This window comes from Neofelis nebulosa, chromosome 3 (genome assembly GCF_028018385.1).
Source record: "Neofelis nebulosa isolate mNeoNeb1 chromosome 3, mNeoNeb1.pri, whole genome shotgun sequence".
Taxonomy (NCBI): Eukaryota; Metazoa; Chordata; class Mammalia; order Carnivora; family Felidae; genus Neofelis; species Neofelis nebulosa.
Window position 1 is genome coordinate 174,565,224 of NC_080784.1, and position 27,826 is coordinate 174,593,049.

The 27,826-nt window shown below is 36.0% G+C and overlaps 1 protein-coding gene across 9 annotated transcripts in view; it reads right to left on the minus strand.

Annotated features, from left to right (window-relative positions):
- Nucleotides 1-27,826, minus strand: part of KLHL5 (kelch like family member 5) — a 98,698-nt gene that overhangs the window by 36,835 nt on the left and 34,037 nt on the right. For all 9 annotated transcript variants that reach the window (XM_058722829.1, XM_058722831.1, XM_058722828.1 and 6 more), the window contains 4 exons: nucleotides 23,595-23,777; nucleotides 20,656-20,792; nucleotides 19,937-20,133; nucleotides 10,234-10,446 (listed from right to left, as the gene is read on the minus strand). In XM_058722829.1, the coding sequence (XP_058578812.1) occupies nucleotides 10,234-10,446; nucleotides 19,937-20,133; nucleotides 20,656-20,792; nucleotides 23,595-23,737 (690 nt within the window). In that variant the 5' untranslated portion in view covers nucleotides 23,738-23,777. The remainder of the gene's footprint in view (nucleotides 1-10,233; nucleotides 10,447-19,936; nucleotides 20,134-20,655; nucleotides 20,793-23,594; nucleotides 23,778-27,826) is intronic.

The following is a 27,826-nucleotide window of genomic DNA, read 5'->3' on the forward strand; positions in this document are numbered from 1 at the left end:
TAACAAAAGTCACTGTAAAAAACGTTTGTGGCATTTGGAAACTGAGTAGAGTATGCTAATGGAAAAAAAGCCAAATTTAGACATAAGTCTCAGGACCTCTGCCAGAGTATAAATTATGGTATTAATTATTCCATATTTTTCTATGCACACAAAATATAGTTATACTTGCTACAGAAACCATTACCAAATATGCACTGAGTTGGCTCATTTAGATTGACCTTAATGTTCATATTACTTCTGTTATACAGAATTACTTCAGTCCTTTCTAAATAAAAACTAATGTGAAGAAAATGTAGAAAATAGGGGCTCCTGAGTGGCTCAGTTAGTTAGGTATCCAACTCTTGGTTTTAGCTCAGGTCATGATCTTATGGTTCCTTGGTTCGAGCCCTGCATTGGGCTTTGCACTGACAGCAGTGAGGGGGTGGGGGCTGCTTGGGATTTTCTTTCTGCCCCTCTCCCATTTGCACTCTCTCAAAATAAATAAATGAACTTAAAAAGACAAAAAACAAAACCGTAGGAAGTAAAGTCTTGGGAATCTTAATAGTTACTGCAATTTGAAGTAAAATATATTTTTAAACATGCTAACAGTCTCTCTATGAATAAGTAGAGAGATGAAAGCCATTAATCCAAGCATCAGATTAATCAAACGGAAGGTACCAGGAATCATTTAGAAAATCATTCAGGAGGCGCTGAGAGAGAACTAAAAACCACTCTTGTATACTCTGCATGTTAGGTGAACACATGTGTCTTCCCTGCCACTAGAGAATGACAAATTACTTAAATGAAGGCATTAAGGAAATAGAAACATTTTTAATGTGTAAATTTTTATCTTCTCTCTCATACTTGATCTCATATGACTATTTTTCTAAAACGGCCCCCTCCAATACTACTTAAAGTAAAAAAATAGAATGTGAATGATTTCTCAATTCTATAGGCTTTAAAAGATGTTTTGGTATAAAAAATGTGTAAATCAAAAGAATAGAAAAGATAAGTACTGGCTCATTTTATGTTTTTTTTACTTTTAGTAGAAAACAATAATAAGAATTGAGAACAGAACTGTGAAGACCAAGATACTTGTACTACAGGCTAATCATTGGAAACTCTGAGAATGTACATGTCGAAATATTTTAAATAATGTACATCTGTCCTAGTATTTCTATCCACATTGTTTAAAATTTGATCAAATAGAAAAGCTTGTAATATATTCAAGGATAAAACAAAAAAACACAAATATGTATCTTCTAGATTATTCACAGTTAAAAAATACACAGTAAGTCACACGAAAATGATCATTTGGTAGAGGATTACAATTACATACAATTATACACATACATACAATTATTTCCTAGGTCATTTTAGGGATCTACTGTGAGCGACACTACACTAGAATTACTATATGTAAAAGCATCCCTTCTAGCTAGACTGAATAGTGTTTCATATTAATAGAGTAGGATAAAAGTTCATTGAGAAAGGAACGATTTTACAGAAGTAAATTCTTTCTTTTAACTTTATTATTTTTTAAATTTTTATTTATTTTATTTTAATTCCAGCATAGTTGACATACAGTGTTATATTAGTTTCAGGTGTACAATATAGTGATTTAACAAGCCTATAAATTATTCAGTGCTCATCATAAGTGTACTCTTAATCCCCTTCACCTATTTACAAAAGTAAATTTTTTAGGTAACTGGACCTAATGGCAATTAAAAAAAATTTTTTTTAATGTTTATTTATTCTTGAGACAGAGACAGAGCGTGAACAGGGGAGGGGCAGAGAGAGAAGGAGACACAGAATCCGAAGCAGGCTCCAGGCTCTGAGCTGTCAGCACAGAGCCTGTCATGGGGCTCAAACCCACAGACTGCGAGATCATGACCTGAGCTGAAGTCGGACGCTCAACTGACTGAGCCACCCAGGTGCCCCCCTCATGGCAATTTTTTAATATTAGTCACTATTATTTGATATGCACTAGACAATTTAAATAATTGTAATATTTTCCTATCTTTTAAAATAAAACATACAGAATAAAATCCAACATTTTCTTGATGGTTTTAGAGTCCTCTTCCAAACTTCCATTGCTTAGGGGCACCTGGGTGGCTCAGTCAGTTAAGCTTCTGACTCTTGATTTCAGCTCAGGTCATGATGTCACAGTTCATGGGATGGAGCCCTACATCCGGCTCTGCATTAATAGCACAAAGCATGCTTGGGATTCTCTCTCTCCCTCCCTTTCTCTGCCCTTCCCCTGCACACTCTCCTCTCTCTCTCAAAAATAAATACATAAACTTAAAAAAAGACCTTCATCACTTGATAACCATAATTTTGCAAACTTGCAAGGAAAGAAAAAAAAAACCCTGCTAGTATTTCTAAGTGTCACAATAGTGCAACATAGAATTATTAATGTAGAAAAGAAAAACATTGCTCAGAAAGGTGAAGTAACTTATTTATATCATACAGGGCAATGTAGTTTCCATCAGTCATCACTATTTATCTGCTAAGACATTGATTGTCAAACTAGAGTGTGCTTCAAATCCACATGAAAGCAAATTAAAATACAACCTACTAGGCCCCATCCCAGAGTTTCAGATTTTGCAGGTATAGAATGGGGCCTAATAATTTGCATTTTAAGTTGTGTATCTGAGACTTTCTTCCTTCTTTAGAAAGACCTGGATTGCTATATACTTCCCTCTTATGACCACCTTTGCTGCATCGCAGAGGTTTTGGGCTGTGGTGTTATCATTTCCATTGGCTTCCATGTACTTTTTAATTTCCTCTAACTTCTTCGTTAGTCCATTCATTCTTTTTTTTTTAATTTTATTTATTTTTTAAAATTTACAAGCAAATTAGTAAGCATATAGTGAATAGGCGGAGTAGATTCCTTAATGCCCCTTACCCATTTAGCCCATCCCCCCCATAACCTGTCCAGCAACCCTCAGTTTGTTCTCCATATTTATGAGTGTCTTCTATTTTGTCCCCCTCCCTGTTTTTATATTATTTTTGTTTCTCTTCCCTTATGCACATCTGTTTTGTCTCTTAAAGTCCTCATATGAGTGAAGTCATATGATTTTTGTCTTTCTCTGACTAATTTCACTTAGCATAATACCCTCCAGTTCCATCCACGTAGTTGCAAATGGCATGATTTCATTCTTTTTGATTGCCAAGTAATCCTCCATTGTATATATATATACCACATCTTTATCCATTCATCCATCGATGGACATTTGGTCTCGTTCCATACTTTGGCTATTGTTGATAGTGCTGCTATAAACATGGGGGTATGTGTATGTGTCCCTTCGAAACAGCACACCTGTATCCCGTGGATAAATGCCTAGTAGTGCAATTGCTGGGTTGTAGGGTAGCTCTATTTTTAGTTTTTTGAGGAACCTCCATACTGTTTTCCAGAGTGGCTACACCAGCTTGCATTGCCACCAATAATGCAAAAGAGATCCTCTTTCTCCGCATCCTCGCCAACATCTGTTGTTGCCTGAGTTGTTAATGTGAGCCATTCTGACAGGTGTAAGGTAGTATCTCATTGTGACTTTGATTTCTATTTCCCTGATAAAGAGTGATGTGGAGCATTTTTTCGTGTCTGTCAGCCATGGATGTCTTCTTTGGAGAACTGTCTATTCATGTCTTTTGCCCATTTCTTCACTGCATTATTTGTTTTTTGGGTGTTGAGTTTGATCAGTTCTTTATAGATTTTGGATACTAACTCTTTATCTGATATGTCATTTGCAAATATCTTCTCCCATTCTGTCGGTTTCCTTTTAGTTTTGCTGATTGTTTCCTTTGCTGTGCAGAAGCTTTTTATTTTGATGAGTTCATTTTTGCTTTTGTTTCCCTTGCCTCCGGAGACGTGTTGAGTGAGAAGTTGTTGTGGCCAAAATCAAAGAGGTTTTTGCCTGTTTTCTCCTCGAGGATTTTGATGGCTTCCTGTCTTACATTGAGGTCTTTCATCGTGTGTGTGTGTGTGTGTGTGTGTGTGTGTGTGTGTATGTATGGTGTAAGAAAGTGATCCAGGTTCATTCTTCTGCATGTTGCTGTCCGGTTTTCCCAGCACCACTTGCTGAAGAGACTGTCTTTATTCCATTGGATATTCTTTCCTGCTTTGTCAAAGATTACTGGCCATACGTGTTTGGGTCCATTTCTGGGTTCTCTATTCTGTACCATTGATCTGAGTGTCTGTTCTTCTGCCAGTACCATACTGTCTTGATGATTACAGCTTTGTAATATAGCTTGACATCTGGGATTGTGATGTCTCCAGCTTTGGTTTTGTTTTCAAGATTGCTTTGGCTATTCGGGGTCTTTTCTGGTTCCATACAAATTTTTAGGATTATTTGTTATAGATCTGTGAAGAATGCTGTTGTTATTTTGATAGGGATTGCACTGAATATGTAGATTGCTTTGGGTAGTATCAACATTTTAACAGTATTTGTTCTTCCTATCTAGGAGCATGGAATCTTTTTCCATTTTTTTGTGTCTTCTTCAATTTCTTTCATAAGATTTCTATACTTTTCAGAGTATAGATTTTTCACCTCTTGGTTAGATTTATTCCTAGGTATTTTATGGTTTTTGGTGCAGCTGTAAATGGGATCGATTCCTTGATTTCTCTTTCTGTTGCTTCATTGTTGGTGTTTAGGAATGTAACTGATTTCTGTGCATTGATTTTATATCCTGCAACTTTGCTGAATTCATGAATCAGTTCTAGCAGTTTTTTGGTGGAATCTTTTGGGTTTTCCATATAGAGTATCATGTCATCTGCAAAGAGTGAAAGTTTGACCTCCTCCTGGCCCATCTGGATGCCTTTTATTTCTTTGTGTTGTCTGCCCATTCATTCTTTAGTAGGATGTTCTTTAGTCTCCCAAGTATTTGTGGTCTTCCCAACTTTTTTCTTGTGGTTGATTTTCAGTTTCATAGCGTTGTGAACTAAAAATATGCAAGGTATGATCTCGATCTTTTTGTACATGTTGAGGACTGATTTGTGTCCCATTATGTGATCTATTCTGGAGAATGTTCCATGTGCATTCGAGAGGAATGTGTACTTTGCTGCTTTAGGATGAAATATTCTGTATATATCTGTTAAGTCCATCTGGTCCAGTGTGTCATTCAAAGCCATTGTTTCCTTATTGATTTTGTTTAGATGATCTTTCCATTGTTGTAAGTGGGGTGTTGAAGTTCCCTACTATTTTGGTATTATTATTAATGAGTTTCTGTATATCTGTGATTAATTGATTTATATATTTGGATTCTTCTACATTTGGGGCATAGATGTTTACAACTGTTAGGTCTTCTTGGTCAATAGACCCCTTAGTTATGATATAATGCCCTTCTTCATCTCTTATTAGAGTTTTCATTTTAAAATCTAGATTGCCTGATATAAGTATGGCCACTCTGGCTTTCTCTTGGCGACCATTAGCATGACAGATGTTTCTCCATCCCCTTATTTTCAATTTGAAGGTGTTGTTAGGTCTAAAATGGGTTTCTTGTAAACATTAGGTAGATGGGTCTTGTTTTCTTATCCATTCTGTTACCCTATGTTTTTTGAATGGAGTGTTTAGTCCATTGACATTTAGAGTGAGTACTGAAAGATATGAATTTATTACCATTGTGTGTTGCCTGTGAAGTTGGCATTTCTGGTGGTGTTCTCTGGTCCTTTCTAGCCTTTGTTGCTTTTGGTCTTTTTTGTTTTGTTTTGTCCTTTCTCTCCTCAGAGAGTCCCCCTTAAAATTTCTTGCCGGGCTGGTTTAGTGGTCACTAACTCTGACTTTTTCTTTGTGTGGGAAACTTTTTCTCTCTCCTTCTATTTTGAATGACAGCCTTGCTGGATAAAGAATTCTTCACTGCATATTTTTCCGATTCAGCATATTGAATATATCCTGCCACTCTTTTCTGGCCTGCCAAGTTTCTGTGGATAGGTCTGCTGCGAACCTGATCTGTCTTCCCTTGTAGATTAGGACTTTTTTTCCCTTGCTGCTTTCATGATTCTTTCCTTGTCTGTGTATTCTGTGAATTTGACTGATATGCCTTGTTGATGGTTTTTGTTGACTCTAATGGGAGTTCTCTGTGCTTCCTGGATTTTGATGTCTGTGTCTTTTCCCAGGTTAGGAAAGTTTTGTGCTATCATTTGCTCACATAAACCTTCTACCCCTTTTTCTCTCTCTTCACTCTCTGGGACCCCTATAATCCAGATGTTATTTCTTTTTAATGAGTCACCGAGTTCTCTAATTCTTATATTTTATATATCTTATATATAAGAATATATTCTTATATTCTTTTGCCTTGGTTTCCTCTTTTTTTCTGCTTCATTCTTCTCCATAAGTTTGTCCTCTATATCGCTGAGTTGCTGCCTTGCTTCATCCATCCTTACCGCTGTGGCATCCATTCAAGACTGCATCTCAGTTATAACATTTTTAATTTCGTCCTGACTACATTTTACTTCTTTTATCTCCACAGAAAGGGATTCTATGCTTTTTTCAACCCCAGTTAGTAATCTTATTATCATATTCTAAATTCTGGTTCAGACATCTTGCTTGTATCTGTGTTGATTAAGTCCCTGGCTGTCGTTTCTTCCTGTTCTTTCTTTTGGGGTGAATTCCTGCTGAGTTCTTGGTTCAAGTTATACAGATTGTTGAGTTAATCCTCAGATCAATATTTTAGGTGTGCAAGATGGTTTGGTGTTGTTCTAGCTGCATTTCAGGGACAAGAGACACAAGAAACTTCCATGCTGCTCTGCCATCTTGGTCCCTCCCCATAATTTGTATTTTAAACAACTTCCCTTGTGGTGCTGATCCTATACTTGGAGACCACAATTTGAAACAAATGGGCTAATCCAATGGATTTTCTGTCATTTTCTTGTCTCTTTGAACAAGATCATAATATCTGATAATGTTAAAATTTCCTCCTTCTTAGACTAGAATCTCTTTTTAATCTTTATTTATTTTTGAGAAAGAGAGAGAGGGAGACACAGAATCTGAAGCAGGCTCCAGGCTCTGAGCTGTCAGCACAGAGCCCGACGTGGGGCTCGAACTCACAAACCGTGAGCTCATGACCTGAGCCAAAGTCAAACACTCAACCAAATGAGCCACCCAGGCGCCCCAGACTTGAATCTGTTTTTAACAGCACTCCAGTTATTTAGGCAGGTTTAGGAACTACCACTAAATCCTACTATTCCTAGGGTTCCACTCCTAGTGCCCTTGTGTTCTCTTTGGTCATGTCTTTCTCTTCCTTTTGGCTTCAACAACCTAATAATAAATTTTCAAAACTCCTTCCTAGACTCCAAGAGGATTAAAGGTACCAAGAAGCTCTGGGAACATGATTCTTCCACTTTCTTCTCACCTTCAAAATCAGGTCTTCATCCTCAATTCCTTGTCTTAATTGACGGCACCTTCCTTAACGTACCTGGACAAATCAGAATCATTTTGGAGCCCTCTTTTATTTGTACCCTCCCCTTTCAACTGATCATTAACTTGTATCAATTCTAATTCCTAAATAGCTCTTGAGCCTGGTAATTTCTCTACCTCCACTGCCAGAGAGGGCTTAATTCACTTGCCTGAATCTAATAGTCTTCGTAATGGATTTCTATTTTGACCATTCCAATCCAATCTCTGCAACACTGTTAGAGGATCTTCCTAAATAAAATGTTAATTATGCCATTCTCTGTTTAAACTTTAGTGCTTCCTCAATGCTTCTGGGATAAAACACAAACTCTTTGGCATAACTAGAGATTCTCTGTTTCTCCACACCTTTTATTTCTGCTCTTAAGCCATGCAAGCACTCTTCAAATTCCAGGGCATGATGCATTGCTCATGACTCCATAACTAGGTATAATCTATCTCTCCTGGGCTATCCTGCCCCCTCTTCTGGGTAGCTACTCGGATTATTTCCATAATGCCATGTTCATATATCTATCACAGCCTACCTCTCATTATATTGTAATTACAAATTTATATTTTAATCTATTTCTTCCTCAACTTGATATTCTTCTTCTCACCCAGCAATTTTACATATAGTACATTCAAGAGGCATAATGGTTCTGTGAGAATGGCACAGAACTTAACTTGGGTTCAAGTTCTACCTCCATCTTTTATTAGCTCTATGTTAGTCAAGTAGCAAAGGCAAACAGAACTACAATGCAGAAGGACAGGAATTTATGCAATCACTTTATGATTTTGAGCATATGGTTTTACTTTTTTAGTCTGTTACTTCATTTGTACAACAGGTGTTAGACTAAATGGCTGCCTTTTAACTCTAAGATCTTACGCCTATGATTATCAGCAGTACCGTGGATAACAGAAATTTTAAAGAGTCATGCAAATATAGTCTCATAAATATTTGAAACTGCAGCACTGAAGTCAATTAACAGGTTACTTAATTGCACAGATTTTTTTTCGAAGTCTACTAGGATTTTTCACATTTTATTTTCTGTAATCTAGAAAAGGATAAGAAAAAAAAATTCTGCAAAGTATAACTCTCTTTTTAAAACCTGATTTCAAAGGACATGTTTTACAATGTTATTTTTCCTGAATTGTCATCAATTCATGCAGTTTCATTCCTATGAATTCATAGAAAATTCTTCCTTCCAAAGAGAAGATCTTTCTTATAAAGTATCAGCACTAATTTTTGTCTCTATAAGGTAGAGAGCAAACAGTAACTTTTGTTAACAATGGCTGGAAATAATACATAATGCCCAAGATAAATGCAGGTAAGATAAAATTGATGGCACTTGAAACAACAAAAATCTGATCTCGAGTAGTAACAGCTCATTCTTTCTTCACTTTCAAGGCCTCTTTCTCTATTCAAGCCTTCAAGATAAGCAGCAAAATAGGCAGTAGAAATTACTGTACAGAAATCCCCCCTCCTAACCATGGGGGATATGTTCCAAGACCCTCAGTGGATGCCTGAAGCTGCAAATAATACCGAACCCTGTGTACACTATGTTTTTTTCCTATATATACATACCTATGAAAAAGTTTAATTTAAAAACGAGGCACAGTAAGAGATTAACAACAATAGCAAATAATAAAATAGAACAATTATAATACTGTAATACAAATTACGTGAATGTAGCCTTTCTCTCTAAATATCTTATTGTACTGTACGTGCCCTTCTTTCTCTTGTGATGACAGAAGATGATAAAATGCCTGCGTGATGACCTGAAGTAAGGTGGATAACATAGGCACCGCGATGCAGTGTTAGGCTAACTAATGATCTGACAAGACGTCAGAAGGAGGATCATTTGCTTTCTGACCATGGCTGACTATGGGTAACTGACACCACAAAACCAAACTGCAGATAAGCTGCTGCACATTCCAGTTAGAACTGTACAAAGGGGAAACTATGCATGTAAATATGTTATGACTGATCACCTTGAATACACGAACTAGATGTCTCTCAATTCTAAAATGATGCTGATAATCCTACCATGATTATTTATAGCACATTTGGTTTCACAGAGCCCTTTTCTCATCTTTATAGTAATCCTGTGAGACAAAGAGAATGTTATCTCCATCTGATAGACTAAGAGACTGAGGTGTGTGAAGATGCCCAGATACAGAATTTTAAAATGTCAGAGCTGGAACTCTTTATCACGTCTCAGTTTATATATCACCAGAATCCAGCATTTAGTGGATACTTAGTAAACATGTAGCAAATGAATTAATCGAATTTTTCTGGTTCCTAGTGTCCATTGCTACTTGCATTAGCAGCTTTACTAATTCTCAATTGCTAGGATAGGTTTCTAGTTGAGTCAAATAAAATTACTAACCCCTAAGTGAAAATGTTATTTAATTCATGCAATTTAGGTAGCCAGACCTTCTGGGTTGAATATATATATGCAGAGGGGCACCTGGGTGGCTCAGCTGGTTAAGCATCCAACTCTTGATTTTAGCTCAGGTTATGGTCTCACAGTTCATGAGATTGAGCCCCAGGTTGGGCTTTGTGCTCACAGCCCAGAGCCTGCTTAGGATTCTCTCTCTTCCTCCGCACCTCCCATGTGTGTGCATGCACGTGTATTCTCTCTCAAAATAAATAAACTTAAAAAAAAGAAAACATAAGCAGAAATTTTTTTACCTATCTTTTCAACTATGCATTTCATAGGAGTATATGTAAAACGACCTTATCAGATAGAATAATCAAAGGAAAAAACCTACAGACATGTACATAGTAACATAATTAGCATGAAGTAAATACTCAAATGTTGTTGAAATTATGATGCTGATTAAATAATCAAAAATAGTTTACCTGTGGTGCAAGAAGAGGTAGCCTAATATAAGCCAAAAGTTTACTGAGATCTTTCCGTCTCTGTTCCAAATCATGACGGACCCAAGTTAGAAGTGCATTCAGTATCGTCTCTTCATTAGGAATGTTCATGTCATCGCTGGCCAAGAGCTTCGCAATTTCGCTGGCTGGTAATAGTACAAATTCCTGGTTTCGAATTACTTCCATGAAATGTTCCTAGAGGGAATAAATAGCACATAAACAACACTGCTCCTCCTGTCCATCGGTTTATTTAAGATAAAATAAAAAATTCTGAATTAGATGCCAAAATACAGTTTGTACAGTTTGTACCTTCCTTACAATAGTATCACTAGGAAAGAAACACAGTAGAAAATAACATTTAAACTGCAATTATGTTGTTACATTTTAAGTCTCTATATCAGTAGAATTAAATTCTACCATTTGGTACATTTTAAAAATGGACCTGGGATTGGTACGTATTGCTTTGGTCAAGTTAGGGCATAGTTCTGGCAAGTCTTTCAAGAGGTAGAAGGTAGAAAAAATGAATTAGACTCTGAGATGTAGGATACTCTTAACATCAAATTTAGTTTACATTTGTGGTTGCCGAAGAATTTGGTTAACAGTACAGCTAAACACTTGGGTGAGTGATGAAGTTATTTCTCTTACCCAGAAAGGGCTGCCTGGCTGGCTAGATCGCTCAAGACCATTCCCAAGACCACAGAAGTCTTCTCAGACTCTGCCCAGGAAAGACTGTATGTCCTTAGGGCTATCCTAGAACCTGATTAGCCTATACTAGAGTGTTTTAATGTAATTTATAAGACCACCCAGGATTTTAGATCTGTTTTAAAAACTTCTAATCTGATTTATGTATGAAGTTCTTTTGGTCTCAAAGAAAAAGAGCCAAAGCAAGAGTGTTGACATAGAATGCACTGGGACCCTAAGCCCTTGCACCAAAGATCATTCATTTTCAGTCACATATTAGAATCAGGCTCCTTATAATTTGAAATGGGAGATAGAAATGACTTTAGCTGCGAGATAATGACTTTTGCTAGGTTATTATGCTAAACAGTCTGAAGAGACGGGAAATTTGCTTTCTGGTGTGCAAGGTTACAAGTCTTAATGCATGGACTGTTTACATAACTATAAAATAAATGCAAAAGCTATGTATATTGTCCCTTAATGTTTTTCGTACATTTCCTAGTTTGCTATGGCTGTCTCAGCATACACGGTTCTAGTGAAATAGCTAGGGCTGTTTAAATTAGAGCTAGAGATAAGGACTGGTGACTATCTTCTATATTAAAATGAGAATTATATGTTCCACATAGCTTGCAGTAACCCAAATTAGGTACTAATCTAAAATATATCTTGGGTTGACATTCCTTTCTTAGAAATTCTTAAATAGGAAACCATACATGAATAATTAACTAAATTCAATTGCCTCAATTCATCATGATTTGTTAAAGATGCCCAAATGTATCTATTTTAAATGACTGATTATCATTTTCAGATATGTATTTTAATAAAACCTTGATGTTGGCTTCAAGCAAACTGTTCGACCCAATTATATACTGACATTATAAAATGATTTGGTAACACATGGCAAAAGCTATAAAAATGCTTAAGCTCTCAACCTAGTTACCCCACCAGCAGTTTAATACTTTATAAATAATTCACAAGGGAAAAAAAAAAAGCTGATGCTTCTCTAATGATGCTTCTCTGAATTATTATTTATAATAGTACAGAATAGGAATTAGCCTAAAGGTCCAGCTATAGGGGTTTGTAACTCAATGAACTATTAAGCAGGTATTAAAAATTTCAAAAACAAATATCATACAGATACATGGAAACATATTTATTACATAATATTAGGAAAGATTCTCAAGAAATCAAAATTTCTCTTTTTCAACTTTAATTGTTTAGTCATTTAGTTATAGCAGATATGTGATTAATTAATTAATTTTTAAATTACATCCAAGTTAGTTAGCATATAATGCATACACACACACACACACACACACACACACACACACACACATACATCTTCTTTATCCATTCATCCATCGATGGACATTTGCTCTTTCCATACTTTGGCTATTGTTGATAATGCTGCTATAAACATTGGGGTGCATGCGCTCATTCGAAACAGCACACCCAATTCCCTTGGATAAGTACCTAGTAGGGCAATTGCTGGGTTGTAGGGCAGTTCTATTTTTAATTTTTTGAGGAACCTCCATGCTGTTTTCCAGAGTGGCTGCACTAGTTTGCACTCCCACCAGCAGTGCAAAACAGATCCTCTTTCTCCGCATCCTCACCAACATCTGTTGTTGCCTGAGTTGTTAATGTGAGCCATTCTGACAGGTGTAAGGTGGTATCTCATTGTGGTTTTAATTTGTATTTCTCTGATGATGAGTGATGTGGAGCATTTTTTAATGCGTCTGTCAGCCATTTGGATGTCTTCTTTGGAGAAGTGTCTATTCATCTCTTTGGCCCATTTCTTCACTGCATTATTTGTTTTTTGGGTGTTGAGTTTGATCAGTTCTTTATAGATTTTGGATACTAACCCTTTATCTGATTGTCATTTGCAAATATCTTCTCCCATTCTATTGGCTTCCTTTTAGTTTTGCTGATTGTTTCCTTCACTGTGCAGAAGCTTTTTATTTTGATGAGGTCCCAATAGTTCATTTTTGTTTTGGTTTCCCTTGCCTCAGGAGACACATTGAGTAAGAAGTTGCTGTGGCCAAGGTCAAAGAGGTTTTTGCCTGCTTTCTCCTCAAGGATTTGATGGCTTGCTGTCTTACGTTTAGGTCTTTCATCCACTGAGTTTATTTTTGTGTGTGGTGTAAGAAAGTGGTCCTGTCCAGTTTTCCCAGCACCACTTGCTGAAGAGACTGTCTTTATTCCATTGGATATTCTTTCCTGCTTTGTCAAAGATCAGTTGGCCATATGTTTGTGGGTCCGTTTCTGGGTTCTCTATTCTGTTCCATTGATCTGAGTGTCTGTTCTTCTGCCAGTACCATACTGTCTAGATGATTACAGCTTTGTAAAACATCTTGAAGTCCAGGATTGTGATGCCTCCAGCTTTGGTTTTCTTTTTCAAGATTGCTTTTGGTTATTCCGGGTCTTTTCTGGTTCCATACAAATTCTAGGATTGTTTGTTCTAGCTCTGTGAAGAATGCTGTTGTTATTTTGATAGGGATTGCATTGACTATGTAGATTGCTTTGGGTAGTATTGACATTTTTAACAGTATCTGTTCTTCCTATGCAGGAGCATGAATCTTTTCCCATTTTTTTTCTGTCTTCTTCAATTTCTTTCATAAGCTTTCTATAGTTTTCAGTGTATAGACTTTTCACCTTTTTGGTTAGATTTATTCTTAGGTATTTTATGGTTTTTGGTGCAATTGTAAATGGGATCACTTCTGTGATTTCTCTTTCTGTTGCTTCGTTATTGGTGTACAGGAATACAACCGATTTCTGTACATTGACTTTATATCCTGCGACATTGCTAAATTCATGGATTAGTTCTGGCAGTTTTTTGGTGGAATCTTTTGGGTTTTCCATATAGAGTATCATGCCATCTGCAAAGAGTGAAAGTTGACCTCCTCCTGCCCAAGTTGGATGCCTTTTATTTCTTTGTGTTGTCTTATCGCTCAGGCTAAGGCTTCCAATACTATGCTGAGTAACAGTGGCAAGAGTGAACATGCCTGTTTTGTTCCTGACCTTAGGGGGAAAGCTCTCAGTTTTTCCCCATTGAGGATGATATTAGTGGTGGGTCTTTCATATATGGCTTTTATGATCTTGAGGTATGATCCTTCTATTCCTACTTTCTTGAGGGTTTTTATCCAGAAAGGATGCTGTATTTTGTCAAATGTTTTCCCTGCATCTATTGAGAGGATCATTTGGTTCTTGTCCTTTCTTTTATTAATGTGATGTATTGCATTGATTGTTTTGCAGATATTGAACCAGCCCTATATCGCAGGTATAAATCCCACTTGGTCGTGGTGAATAATTTTTTTAATGTATTGTTGGATCCAGTTGGCTAGTATCTTGTTGAGGATTTTTTGCATCCATGTTCATCAGGGAAATTGGTCTATAGTTCTCCTTTTTAGTGGGGTCTTTGTCTGGTTTTGGAATCAAGGTAATGCTGGCTTCATAGAATGAGTTTGGAAGTTTTCCTTCCATTTCTATTTTTTGAAATAGCTTCAAAAAAATAGGTGTTAACTCTTCTTTAAATGTTTGGTAGGTTTCCCCTGGAAAGCAACCTGGCCCTGGAGTCTTGTTTTTTGGGAGATTCTTATTTCTAACTCAATTTCTTTACTGGTTATGGGTCTGTTCAAATTTTCTATTTCTTCCTGTTTCAGTTTCGGTAGTGTATATGTTTCTAGGAATTTGCCCATTTCTTCCAGATTGCCCAATTTATTGGTGTATAATTGCTCATAATATTCTCTTATTATTGTTTGTATTTCTGCTGTGTTGGCTGTGATCTCCTCTTTCATTCTTGATTTTATTTGGGTTCTTTCCTTTTTCTTTTTCATCAAACTGGCTAGGTGTTTATCAATTTTGTTAATTCTTTCAAAGAACAAGCTTCTGGTTTCATTGATCTGTTCTTTTTTTTTTTTTTTTGGTTTCTATAGCATTGATTTCTGCTCTCATCTTTATTATTTCCTGCCTTCTGCTGTTTTTGGGTTTTATTTGCTGTTCTTTTTCCAGCTCTTTAAGGTGTAAGATTAGGTTGTGTATCTGAGACTTTCTTCCTTCTTTAGGAAGGCCTAGATTGCTATATGCTTCCCTCTTATGACCACCTTTGCTGCGTCCCAGAGGTTTTGGGCTGTGGTGTTATCATTTTCATTGGCTTCCATGTACTTTTAAATTTCCTCTTTAACTTCTTGGTTAGTCCATTCATTCTTTGGTAGGATGTTCTTTAGTCTCCTAGTATTTGTTATCTTTCCAAATTTTTCTTGTGGTTGATTTTGAGTTTCATAGTGTTGTGGTCTGAAAACATGCACAGTATGATCTCGATCTTTTTGTACTTGCTGAGGGCTGACTTGTGTCCCAGTATATGATCTATTCTGAGGACTGTTCCGTGTGCACTGGAGAAGAATGTGTATTCTGCTGCTTTAGGATGAAATGTTCTGTATATCTGTTAAGTCCATCTTGTCTAGTGTGTCATTCAAAGCCATTGTTTCCTTGTTGATTTTCTGTTTAGATGATCTTTACATTGTTGTAAGTGGGGTGTCGAAGTCCCCTACTACTATGGTATTATTATCAATGAGTTTCTTTAGGTTTGTGATTGATTTAATTATTTGGATGCTTGCACATTTGGGGCACAGATGTTTACAACTGTTAGGTCTTCTTGGTCAATATACCTCTTAATTTTGATATAATGCCCTTCTTCATCCCTTGTTAGAGCCTTTATTTTAAAATCTAGATTGCCTGATATAAGTATGGCTACTCTGGCTTTCTTTTGGTGACCATTAGCATGACAGATGTTTCTCCATCCCCTTATTTTCAATATGAATGTGTCTTTAGGTTTAAAATGGGTCTCTTGTAAACAGCATATAGATGGATCTTGTTTTCTTATCCATTCTGTTACCCTATGTCTTTTGATTGGAGATTTTAGTCCACTGACATTTAGAGTGAGTACTGAAAGATAAGAATTTATTGCCATTATGTTGCCTGTAGAGTTGTTCTCTGGTCCTTTCTAGTTTTTGTTGCTTTTGGTCTTTTTTGGTTTTTTTTCCTTGTCTTTTCTCCCCTCAGAGAGTCCCCCTTAAAATGCCTTGCAGGGCTGGTTTAGTTGTCATGAACTCCTTTAGTTTTTGTTTGTCTGGGAAACTTTTTTATTTTATTTTATTATTTATTATTTTTTTTAATATATGAAATTTATTGTCAAATTGGTTTCCATACAACACCCAGTGCTCATCCCAAAAGATGCCCTCTTCAATACCCATCACCTACCCTCCTCTCCCTCCCACCCCCCATTAACCCTCAGTTCGCTCTCAGTTTTTAAGAGTATTTTATGCTTTGGCTCTCTGCCACTCTAACCTCTTTTTTTTCTTTTTCCTTCCCCTCCCCCATGGGTTTCTGTTAAGTTTCTCAGGATCCCACATAAGAGTGAAAACATATGGTATCTTTCTCTGTATGGCTTATTTCACTTAGCATCACACTCTCCAGTGGGAAACTTTTTCTCTCTCCTTCTATTTTGAATGACAGCCTTGCTGGATAAAGAATTCTTGGTTGCATATTTTTTCTGATTCAGCACATTGAGTATATCCTGCCACTCTTTTCTGGCCCAAGTTTCTGTGGATAGGTCTGCTCAAACCTGATCTGTCTTCCTTTGCAGGTTAAGGGCTTTTTTCTCTTGCTGCTTTCATGATTCTTTCATATTCTGTGTACTTTGTGAATTTGACTGATAATGCTTTATTGATGGTTGGTTTTTGTTGAATCTAATGGGAGTTCTCTGTGCTTCCTGGATTTTGATGTCTGTGTTAGGTCTTTTCCCAGGTTAGGAAAGTTTTGTGCTATCATTTGCTCACATAAACCTTCTACCCCTTTTCTCTCTCTTCATCTTCTGGGACCTCTATGATTCTGATGTTATTCCTTTTTAGGGATTTAGTGAGTTCTCTAGTAATACACATTTGTAATTGCTCAAAGGTAGTGTATAGTATAATCAACATTCACACCATACTGCTGTTGACTATTGGTTTCCTTTCAAATGGTATTAGTGGCATTACCAATGCAATGGGATTAATTCATCAATTAGAAAAGGACTATTATATAACAATATACATTTTATTATTTATTTGTTGATATACCTATTTCAGAATGCTGTCCATTCCATTCTAATTCATTTTAAGTGAAAATCAAGTCTCTCAACAACTTACAGAAAGACTACTGAACTCAAGGTTAAACACAAAGTGCTTTTCAAAGTATTATTTGGTTTTAAAGCAGGGATTTTAACAGAATTCAATGTTTTTTTCAAGGTTTTCTAGATCAAGAAACAAAATTTAAAATTAAATGCTTGTATTTGTTTCATAAATCCATAATGTCATTAGATATTTGTAATAATATACCCAGTCTTAGACTTTTTGGTGGAGGTTAAATAACTTGTGCCAGGTCACATTCAGTGGCAGCCAGAATGAGCACCAGTTTCCAGATTTCAGGATAACAAGAAAGAACTCTTCATCCTCTCCTACCTGTGCTCACAGAGGACGAGTAAACATCCCCAATACATGCATCATTTACTGACTGTAACAACTGAATTCACTATGTGGTAGTATGCTTACTCTCTTTTGTGTTGTTGTGATGAGCACCAGGTGTTTTATGAAAGTGTTGAATCACTATATTGTGTACCTTGAAGCTAATATAACACTGTATGTTTTTTTTTTAATTTTTTTTAACATTTATTTATTTTTGAGACAGAGAGAGACAGAGCATGAACAGGAGAGGAGCAGAGAGAGAGGGAGACACAGAATCTGAAACAGGCTCCAGGCTCTGAGCTGTCAGCACAGAGCCTGACACGGGGCTTGAACTCATGGACCGTGAGATCATGACCTGAGCCGAAGTCGGACGCTTAACCGACGAGCCACCCAGGTGCCCCAGTATAACACTGTATGTTAACTCACTGGAATTAAAATAAAACCTTAAAATCTATTTTGTAATGTAAATAGCTATCACGCTACCAAACACTTGCTAGCATTATGCCTTTCCTCCTTTTGGAATTAGGTTTTAAGCAAATGAAATTACTGAGGGATTTGTTTAAATTGAAGATTGAATTTTGTGATACATTTTCATCGAGTTCCCATAGCAACAATTCAAGTCAAACAATCTTCCTCTAAATGACTTATTGTTATTAGACTTAAATTTCATGTCTCTGTTCAAACTGAATAATGTCAAATAAAGGTCTTGAGAAAAAAAATACCCAACTAATTGGATATGAAAATAGTTTTAAAAACATTGACCTGAATCAATAATATTGTAATAACTCTGTATGGCTATAGAAAGTAACTACACTTATCACAGTAAGCATGGCATAATGTATAGAATTGTTGAATCCCTACATTGTATACCTGAAACTAAACACTGCAAGCCAACTCTACTTTAATAAAAAAATAAGCAATTTAATTTAAGTCTAAGCCATTATGTCTAAGCAGCCACTGTGCCTCTACTGTAAACAACAGGCATGACCCCAGTGCATTCCTTCCTAAGAAAGAGGTATTAAATTATGAACGGATTATGACGAAAAGAAAACCAGCTTTACTTTATTTATATTCATCTTACTCCCCAAATTATTTGAAACTGAGGTTTAAGACCAAAATGAGAAATCTGCAGGGAAAGATAAAGACTGAGATGGGGGGAAAAAATCTCCCCTGGGATTTAATTTAGAAGACACTAGATCTGTATGGTTTTGCCCTGTCATACAATCTCTAGCTTTTTACTCGAAGCACTATAGCCATTATAAACAAGCAACATTTTCGAGAAATGACGACACCACAGGGGAAAAATGAATCATAAAGGTTGTACTTTTGCATGAGTGCTTGTATTCCCTCACATCAATCCCTACTGTGTCAAATAGAGTAAATCTCTATAATGATGGTAACGATGATGACACCATTTATTGACTGGGTATACTATGTGTCAATTTTAAGCACTAAACTGCTATTAACTCATTTAATCCTCACATCAAGCTTATGAAGTTGGTGGAATTATTCTTCCCAGTTGTTGCAAACATCTGTTCTCACAATTCTTTCCAAATCTCTGTTTCTGTAGTGAAAGATTCTTAAAGTACCTGTCAATCCCTTCACAGACAAACCAATTCAGTGGAAGGATGGGGGATGGAAGACAAGGTAGACAAAAACATCTCCTGAATGTTGATAAAATAGTAGTATGGATAACTGGTATAAATGTGTGTGAATGTTCACACTCTCTCTTCTCTCAGAAGCTGTACTGTCCTGATTGTAGCAGGTCAAGCAATCTTGGCCCAGCTGTGGAGACCTAACTGCCTTGGTGTGACAAGATGGTCATTCCTTAAAAATCCAAATATCCTCCTTTGCGCAAACCTTCCTACTATGAAGACTGTGGGACCTGGTCCTAACAATATGCCTTCAACATGCGCTTCTTTTCTTGGTATCCTAGAGCAATCTGTACCCATTATCCTCCAGGTTTCTGAATGAGAACCTCCTCTGCAATTTACTTTGTGCACATAATTTGCTACAGTTAACAAGAACATCTTTCTACATAGCTAAAAACCCTTCTTATATATAACCAGATTTATCTTTAATAAAAAGCTTCCCTTTCATTCTATCATCTGTACTAGTACTGTACCAATACCCCACAGTCACCATCACCAATTTCCATCAGTGAATATGTAGGCAATTCTGAAATACACCCAGGTGCTACAAAGGAAAATGTAGGGGAAATCCTGCTTTAAAGAGTGGCAGATCTGAAAACCTTGAATACAACAGTCCCAGGCCACTGCTCTGCTTCTCAGCAACTACAATAACTTCAGGCTTGACTCATATATCCAGGAGAAATATTACTTGGTGATTCCCCTCATAACTCAATGAAAATATTTTGCATTAGACAGTAAACCTGGACCTCACGACATATGGCAGAACCATGGGGAAACAGCAACATGTAGATAAGCCCACAACAATAAGGAATGGGGTAAAGAGCATATATGCCTTTCTGCTTTTCAGAAAATACATACCATAGTATAATTGTGAGCCACTTTATGCAAATCTGTACAACCTTGGGCATCAGCAAAAGAACGGATTCCAAGACAGTTGGACGGGTGAAGCTGTTTCATTAAAAACTTACAGCAAGCTTCAACAACCTGTGAAAGCTGAAGAAGGCAAGCTGTAGATAGCAGGCACTCAATATTATCTTCTTTTAATTCAAGGCGGCCTTAATGATAAAAAGAAATTCCATTAACTACAGAGCTATATTAACTTTAATTTATAAAATAATCAATGTTAATAGTAATAATTCTAAACAAGAGTTCATTACATGAATTCCAGACCTAGGTGGTTTAAGATAGTCCAAAAAGAAAAGTACTAAATCAAAAAAAAAAAAAAATCATTAGCTTTTTGACTTCTATTAAAATAAAAAACTAATGGTTTATTTTCAGAATTTTTAAATGATGCTTTAAGTAGCATATCTAATTTTAAATGCAAATAATTTACAAACATTACATAATTCATCTAATTATTATATTAACATTTAAAAATACCAATCATAAGCTTAGTTATGATAACCACTTTAAAGATTCTAATATAAAGATTTTAACTTATGAAGTATCATTAGGGGTGATGACAACAACAGAATTAACTGTTAGCTGTGGCAAGCTTTGCTAGAAGCAGGAATCTGAAATCTAAGAATATAACATAACCTTAAGAGGTTTTAAATTTACATTTTCAGACTTATTACCTGTATACGCATACTGAATCAAGGACCATAGTGAATTAGGTTCAACACCTTCCATTTTTATTTCCTCTTGTCTTGCTTCCCTGACATCATTAGTAAACATGGCAGCAAAATAATCAGAGACAGAGGAGAGCACCAATCTGAGAACATATCAGAAGAAGAAAAAATCAGTGACCACATTATAAAGTTGATGTTCATCAATAAATGCTGCTGCTTCTCTTTCTCTCTTTCCTTCTTTTTTTTTTTTTTTTTTTTGATTTGTTACCCATAGAAAGTGCATGGTACTGGGAAATGCATTTTAAGTTTGACAAATTGCTTTATGCTCTAGTTCCTTCCTTGGAATAATAAATTACCATTACTGAAAATTTTCTGCTGAGGTAAATGATTTACCCATTCATTACTCAAATATCACTTTAAAACATCCAGAAGAAAAGCTAAAGCCCACAGCATGAAATTGACCATATAAAAAAAGAAAAAAAGTGTAGCGTTTATCTTCTGTTTATCACTTTTGGAAATAACCTAAGGTTTTTGTGTGTGTGTTTTTTTAAATTTAATTGTAGAAACAGTAAATATATGGGAGACATTTGAGAATGGTTTTAGCAGGTTATTTTTAACTTTTGTGATTTTTTATTACTGTATATTATAATGTTCATATTTTGTTATTATAGTATTTGTTGTAATACTATAAAACTATAATATTTTTGTAATAATACATTATTATATATTATCTATATCTGATCAGATTTTTGATAGTCATGTATGAAGAAAAATAGGTCATACATACATATTTTGAAATGTGCATTTTTTATGTGATGTCTTGGAGACACTGCCATGTCAGCACACTTATATAGATTTATTTATTTTTTTTTGAAGAAATATTAACAGATAATAGTTGAAGCTCCCTCTGTGTTCCCCTCTACTTCCATTCTCCTCCCTCCCCAGGTGTGCAGTGCTAAGTCACAGGTTTACCAGATTGCTCTCCAAGGTGCTATCCCAATTTAGACCCCCACCAGCACTGTATGAAAGAGAACATCTTCCCACAACATTGTCAGATGTTAAATTTGGGGGCCATGTGCAAGGTGTTAAGGGGCATCTCACTGTTGTTTAAAAAAAATTTTTTTAATGCTTATTTTATTTTTGAAAGAGAGAGACAGAGCGTGAGTGGGGAAGGGGCAGAGAGAGAGGGAGATGCAGAATCTGAAGCAGGCTCCAGGCTCTGAGCTGTCAGCAGTCATGAACTCATGAACTTGAGCTCATGACCTGTGAGCTCATGACCTGAGTGGAAGACGCTTAACCGACTGAACCACTCAGGTGCCCCTCGTTGTTTTAATTTTCATTCCTCTGATTGCTAGTGAGATTGGAGGTCTTTTCAAACAGTCATTAGTCATTCAGGTTTCCTCTGAGAACTGCCTATTCATTTATTTCATTTATTCACCAAACCAATTCATACCTAATAAGAACTGGGCACTGTTCTAGATATTGTCAGTATAAACAACAGACAAAAGATCCCTTCTCTCATGGAGTCTTACATTCTAGAGGGAAGGGAAATAATAAACAGCAGAAGTAAATGCAATAGTGAATTAAAGAGTGGTAAGTGCTAAGGGGGAAAGGGAGGATAAGGGCAAATGGGGAGTAGGCAGTGGGGTTAAATAAGTAAGTTTTCTTACTGGAAAGTGGCACTTGGGCAAAGACTTGAAGGAGGTGCGGGAACTAGCCATACAGGTGCCTAGGAATAGCATTCAGGCAAAGTAGCAGCCAATGCAAAAGCAAAAACCCAAAGGTAGCAGTGGCATGCCTGGCACATACAAGGAACATGGGGGCTGTGAGTGCACGAGGACAGGAGCTGGACAGAGCATAAAAAGGCACTGGTAATCACACAGGCCACTGTGAGGACTTGGGCTTTCGCAATCAGCGACGTGAGGAGTCACTGAAAAGTCTGATTGCAGGAGTGACTGTATCTGAGTTCTTTTTTAAAGGATCACTCAGGTAGCTGTGTAGAAAAAAGAATGTAGGGGGAAAAGGTGAAAGCAGGGAGACCAGTTGGCAGTTTCTGGCACTGGTAACCTGAGTTAGATGGTGAGAGTTTACACAGACGTGGAAGGGAAGGTAATGAACTCTGTTTTAGAAATAATAGAATTTGAGGGGCCTCTATGAAATGCAGGTTGAAGTGTCTTTTCTAATAAACCAATGCTTTTTGTCACAGTATCTAGTAGCATCTCAATAAATGTATACTCATCGAATCACTGGAAACTAAGAACAAGCCCATTTTTCCTAACGATTTCACTTCCACTTTGGAAAGTTTAAGAAAACCTTTGAGACAGAGTGTTAATTAGTTTTTGAAAGCATAAAAAAAACAACCCTTTGAGGTCCTCACAGTGATTAACACCGAACAATTGAATATGGAATTATGAAAAGAAACAATGAAATATTCTTTATTAAACACCTCTCTTTTCCTTTTCTTATTTCAAAAAATAGTAGCATCACTGCTTTTCATATTTCTTAGAGAAGTCAGCAAATAGAAGTTGGAACAGGTGTCACTATTTTAAAACTCTTCACAGGTTTTGCCATTTCCTTCCACTAGCTTTTTTGCTTCTAAATACTCACAGCTCTCATTTCCATTGAGTTTGTTTAAAGTTATTTAATAGGTAGAATTTAGGAGGAAAGCTGCTCACAGTAGCTGAAATCTATACCAAACAATACTGACCAATCTGAGGCTAGTGTGCTTTGTTTTTCTTATTCTGCAGAGGGAAAGTGACCTTTCTGGGGTCATTTAATGTGTAATAATTTCACATGCACTGCTTTCTTTGTAGAAATTCCATGAAAGATACCCTTTTCCAAAAGCATCCTATCCTAATAGTTAGTTGGAACAAATTATCTCAACATACATCACTAAGTTAGCAAGGAAATACTTCTCACATATAGAGACTTAGAAAACAATTTACCTGTGAGCTGGAATTCTGCGATCACCAGCAACTAGAATTACATCACATAACTGTTTATGTCTCAAATAGTTTTCCATCTTTTTAAATGTTTGCTCCGCATGATTAAGGGCTTGGAAAAATTCATCTGATGAACATGGCTCCATAGTATGGCAGGATGATAATGTCTGACTACTATTGGAAGTCCTGAAAAGAAAGAGAACACACCTTTTGAAATATTACTATCACATTGAAAATATATTTTTTATCACGTCCTTTAAAACCCTTTAAATGTAATAGAAGTAATTGATGCTATCAGTCAACAGTAACGTGTAATGATTCATTTTTGCCTTTTAAATTCAATGATGGCTCAAAAAATGCATGTGTCTTGTAAACATTGTGAGTGAATGTGACACCTATTAGTAACTATACATACTCTTTGTGGTGTCTGTTTTTGAGATCTTTTTACTGGTCAACATAATATCTCTGTTGAAAAAGAGCCAAGTTATATTCATAATGATAGTTGTATCTCCTAACATTATATTTCAGGGTGTAAGACATTATTCTTTGAAGGCAGGAAGGCAATGAAACTATTTTAGAGATATAAATCCCAGCCACCCTTTACTTAAAAATGGGTTATATTCCACAGTTCATTTTATAGGGTAACTGTTTAGAATATAAAACATAGTTGACCTGTGACTAATACAGGTTTGAATTGTGTGGGTCCACTTACACGTGGATTTTTTTCAGTACACATAGTACGGTACTAAAAATGTATTTTCTCCTTATGATATATATATATATATTTTTTTTAATTAATTTTTTTTTTTTAGAGAGAGCGCATGCAGGGGAGGGGCAGAGAGAGGGCACAGAGGTAACAGCTCTGCTGTGTGGGGCCTGAACTAAAAAACTGTGAGATCATGACCTGAGCTGAAATCCCCACTCAACCAACTGAGCCACCCAGGTGCCCCTCTTCCTTATGATATTAATAACATTTTCTTTACTCTCTAGCTTACTTTACTATAAGAATACAGTATATAATATACAAAATATATGTTAATTGACTGTTATTTTTAAGATTTCTAGTCAAGAGCAGACTATAGTTAAGTTTTCAGGGAATCAAAAGTTATATGGGGATTTTCAAATGTGTGTGGTTGGTGTCCCTAATTGCCATATTGTTCAAGGGTCAACTGTACACTGTCATAAAAATAATGTTATAAATAATTCATTTGACCCTCTAGTCATTATTCAAAAGCCCAGGTAAACTACAACTTATATTATAGGTAAAGGAAATTTGATGGTCTAACCCAGATATCTAAAAATTATTTGAGATTTCCAAATTATAATTTGAAAAGTGTGAGTTTTCATATGATTTACTGATGGAAATGGTGAAAAAGTAAAAAGGTTAACATCAAGGTCCACCCCTCTCCACCACCCCCATGATCACTTGAATCACATAATCAACATCCATTGGCTATGCAATTAATTACATAACCACTGACTATGCCATAACTTAGCTCTCATTTCTTGTCAGATCTACTTTTAGGGATAATTATGATTTTGACAAATGCTTTGTTGATTCAATTCTCATCGTATCTTAAGAGAATATTCTTAATATAAACCACTAATAATCTTACCAAAAAAGAAAAAGTCACTGTATCTTTTATGTTTAAGGTAAAGAGAACTGAAGCCAAGGAGAGCAAGTGCCTTGCCAGGAGTCATGCAGTTCATACGTGACAGAAACAGGCCTGTCCACCTTTAAAACCCTTTTACTTTTACTTGTGAGAATATAGCTAGACTGCATCTCCCAGCCTCTGTCAGAGATAGGTGTGGTCTTATAATAGAAATGAACTGTGTCACCTCCAGGCTAAAGTGGCTAAGAGCAGGTGTTCCTTTCTCGTGCTTTCCTTCTCTTATAGGAGTTGAATGGAGAGGACTGAGGGCTTAGATCAAGGAAGAGGTAGTACAGAGACATGGAAGATCACTCAGGTAAGAACATTCATATAGGTTATAGTCACAAGAATTCTCACATTGTATTGAGATTTATCTGTCTTAGATGGTAGCAGTATATTGACTAATACGTATCTCTCCTAAATTCTCCCAGCCCAACACGTTTTTAATGCATATAAATATGGGCCCTAAAAAATGTTCTGGGAGGAAAACTGTCAATAATAATAACAGAAGCAAAATATATATTATCTAGAATGCATGTGTCATACACTATGAATATTGGTGTAATGACTTTGGAAATCCAATATAATATACTCAAACTTACATTTGAGATAATTATTATAAAAATAAAGTAATATGTAAATATATGTGTATTTATAAATAAATGAGAATTAAAAATTATTTTAAAATCTAGGAGAAAACATGAGCAATAACAAATGATGGTAACTGGTGAATAAGGATTTGAAGATTTAAAATATTTTTCAATAAAATGAAGTTTTATATTGTCAAAACATTGACAAGTGATTTTAAGAGTTTTACTGATCTAAGAATGAAAAAAAATTAGAACATTTAATTTTCATAAACCACAAATTATTTCAAGAACAAGATCAAGTAAATAAATCAAGTGCTTCTTTCTTAGGGTTCCTACATTTCCGATCACATTTCTTATATTAAATTCTCAGTAATGGCGAGGCAATGAGTTAGCTGAATGTTTTTGAGTGATGAACTGCCATTATCCAAGCATAAATTCTAATCAATGTTAAATTCTGAAAGAACAATAGAGCTTTATAATATCATTACAGGCTAGTTTTGATGTTGGTATAAGCCCAATTAATAAATAGGCCATCTCTTTCCTTGTCAAGAACTTTCAGGATGTTTGGTTCTTTAACCTCTGGAATGAATAAGAATAGCTTGGGGAGCCTTTCAGCATCTGTATTCAGAGCCTCATTCCCTAAGACTGATTCACTAGGTCTGAGGTAGGACCTGAACATCACATTTTTTGAAAGCCCTACAGGCGATCTGAACACACATCACAGGCTGAAGGGCAGTGGTGTGCACTTCAGGGAGAGACAAATACATTATACAAATCAGCATGTGATGAACTTACAACTTTACACAATAGATACTTTAAACATGTGTAAACTGAATTTTTGACTAAAATATTTTTATTTTTAATTTTTTTTTTTTTTTTGAGAAAGAGAGACAGAGTGTGAATGGGGGAAGGGGTGGAGACAGAGGAAGACACAGAATCTGAAGCAGGCTCCAGGCTCTGAGCTGTCAGCACAGAGCCCCACATGGGGTTCGAACTCACAAACCGTGAGATCGTGACTTGAGTTGAAGTTGGACGCTTAACTGACTGAGCCACCCAGGTGCCCTTGACTAAAATATTTTAAATGAACTAGTTGAACTTAATGGAATATTTGTCATTTTTAAAATGAACATAAAGGTAACACATCAAAATCGTTTATACATATACATATTAACAAACAACAACTTTTGTTTCTAAAATAACATTTCAAACTTTGTTATTTCCTTTTCAAGGCTTCCACTGCCATCACCTATTAAATAAACATATTATTTCAATATGACAATTAATAACTGAGATCTCTGGGCATAGAAATCACTTCAATCCACTGCTACAAATGAAAGATCAAAAGAGGTGCAGGCTTCTGATTTGTATACATGGAAAAAAAAGTGAAGCCATCCATTCACAAAAGGATCATGAAAGAGGAAGAAACAGCTACTCAAAAGACTTAAAGAGCTGCACAGCTTTCTAGCATTTCTTGTTTTAAGAAATCAGGGGGTTTACATATACACTTTTGATAATGCAAGAATTAAACTTAAAAAAATTACCACATCTCCATACAACTATAGGACCTTGGCCATTAGAAAAACTATATATAGAATTTTTACATCTAGGAGAAATCTAGTTGCATTTAATCCAATTCCCTTATTTTGAGATAAAATCCACAGCCCAAAATGGCCAATGTAATCAACCAAAGACACACAGGCAGCCGGTTACAGAGCCAGGATCAGGAAGCATTGAGTGTTGCCCAAACCACTCACAAAGAAATGGAAATTCTTGCCTACCTTCATCCTTAAGGATGAAGCTCCCTGTATATACTCTAAGGGTATGAAAGGAGGAGGATGGTATAATATGAATGAGGGTGATTTCACAGATAATATAATTAAGAATTTTAGACAAATGTTTACTTCTATATGACTACCCTTTTGCTAGGTGTAAGAGAAAAGTCTTCTAGGTTTTCATGGGACAGAGATCACATCTCTATCCCTGGCTAATCAGA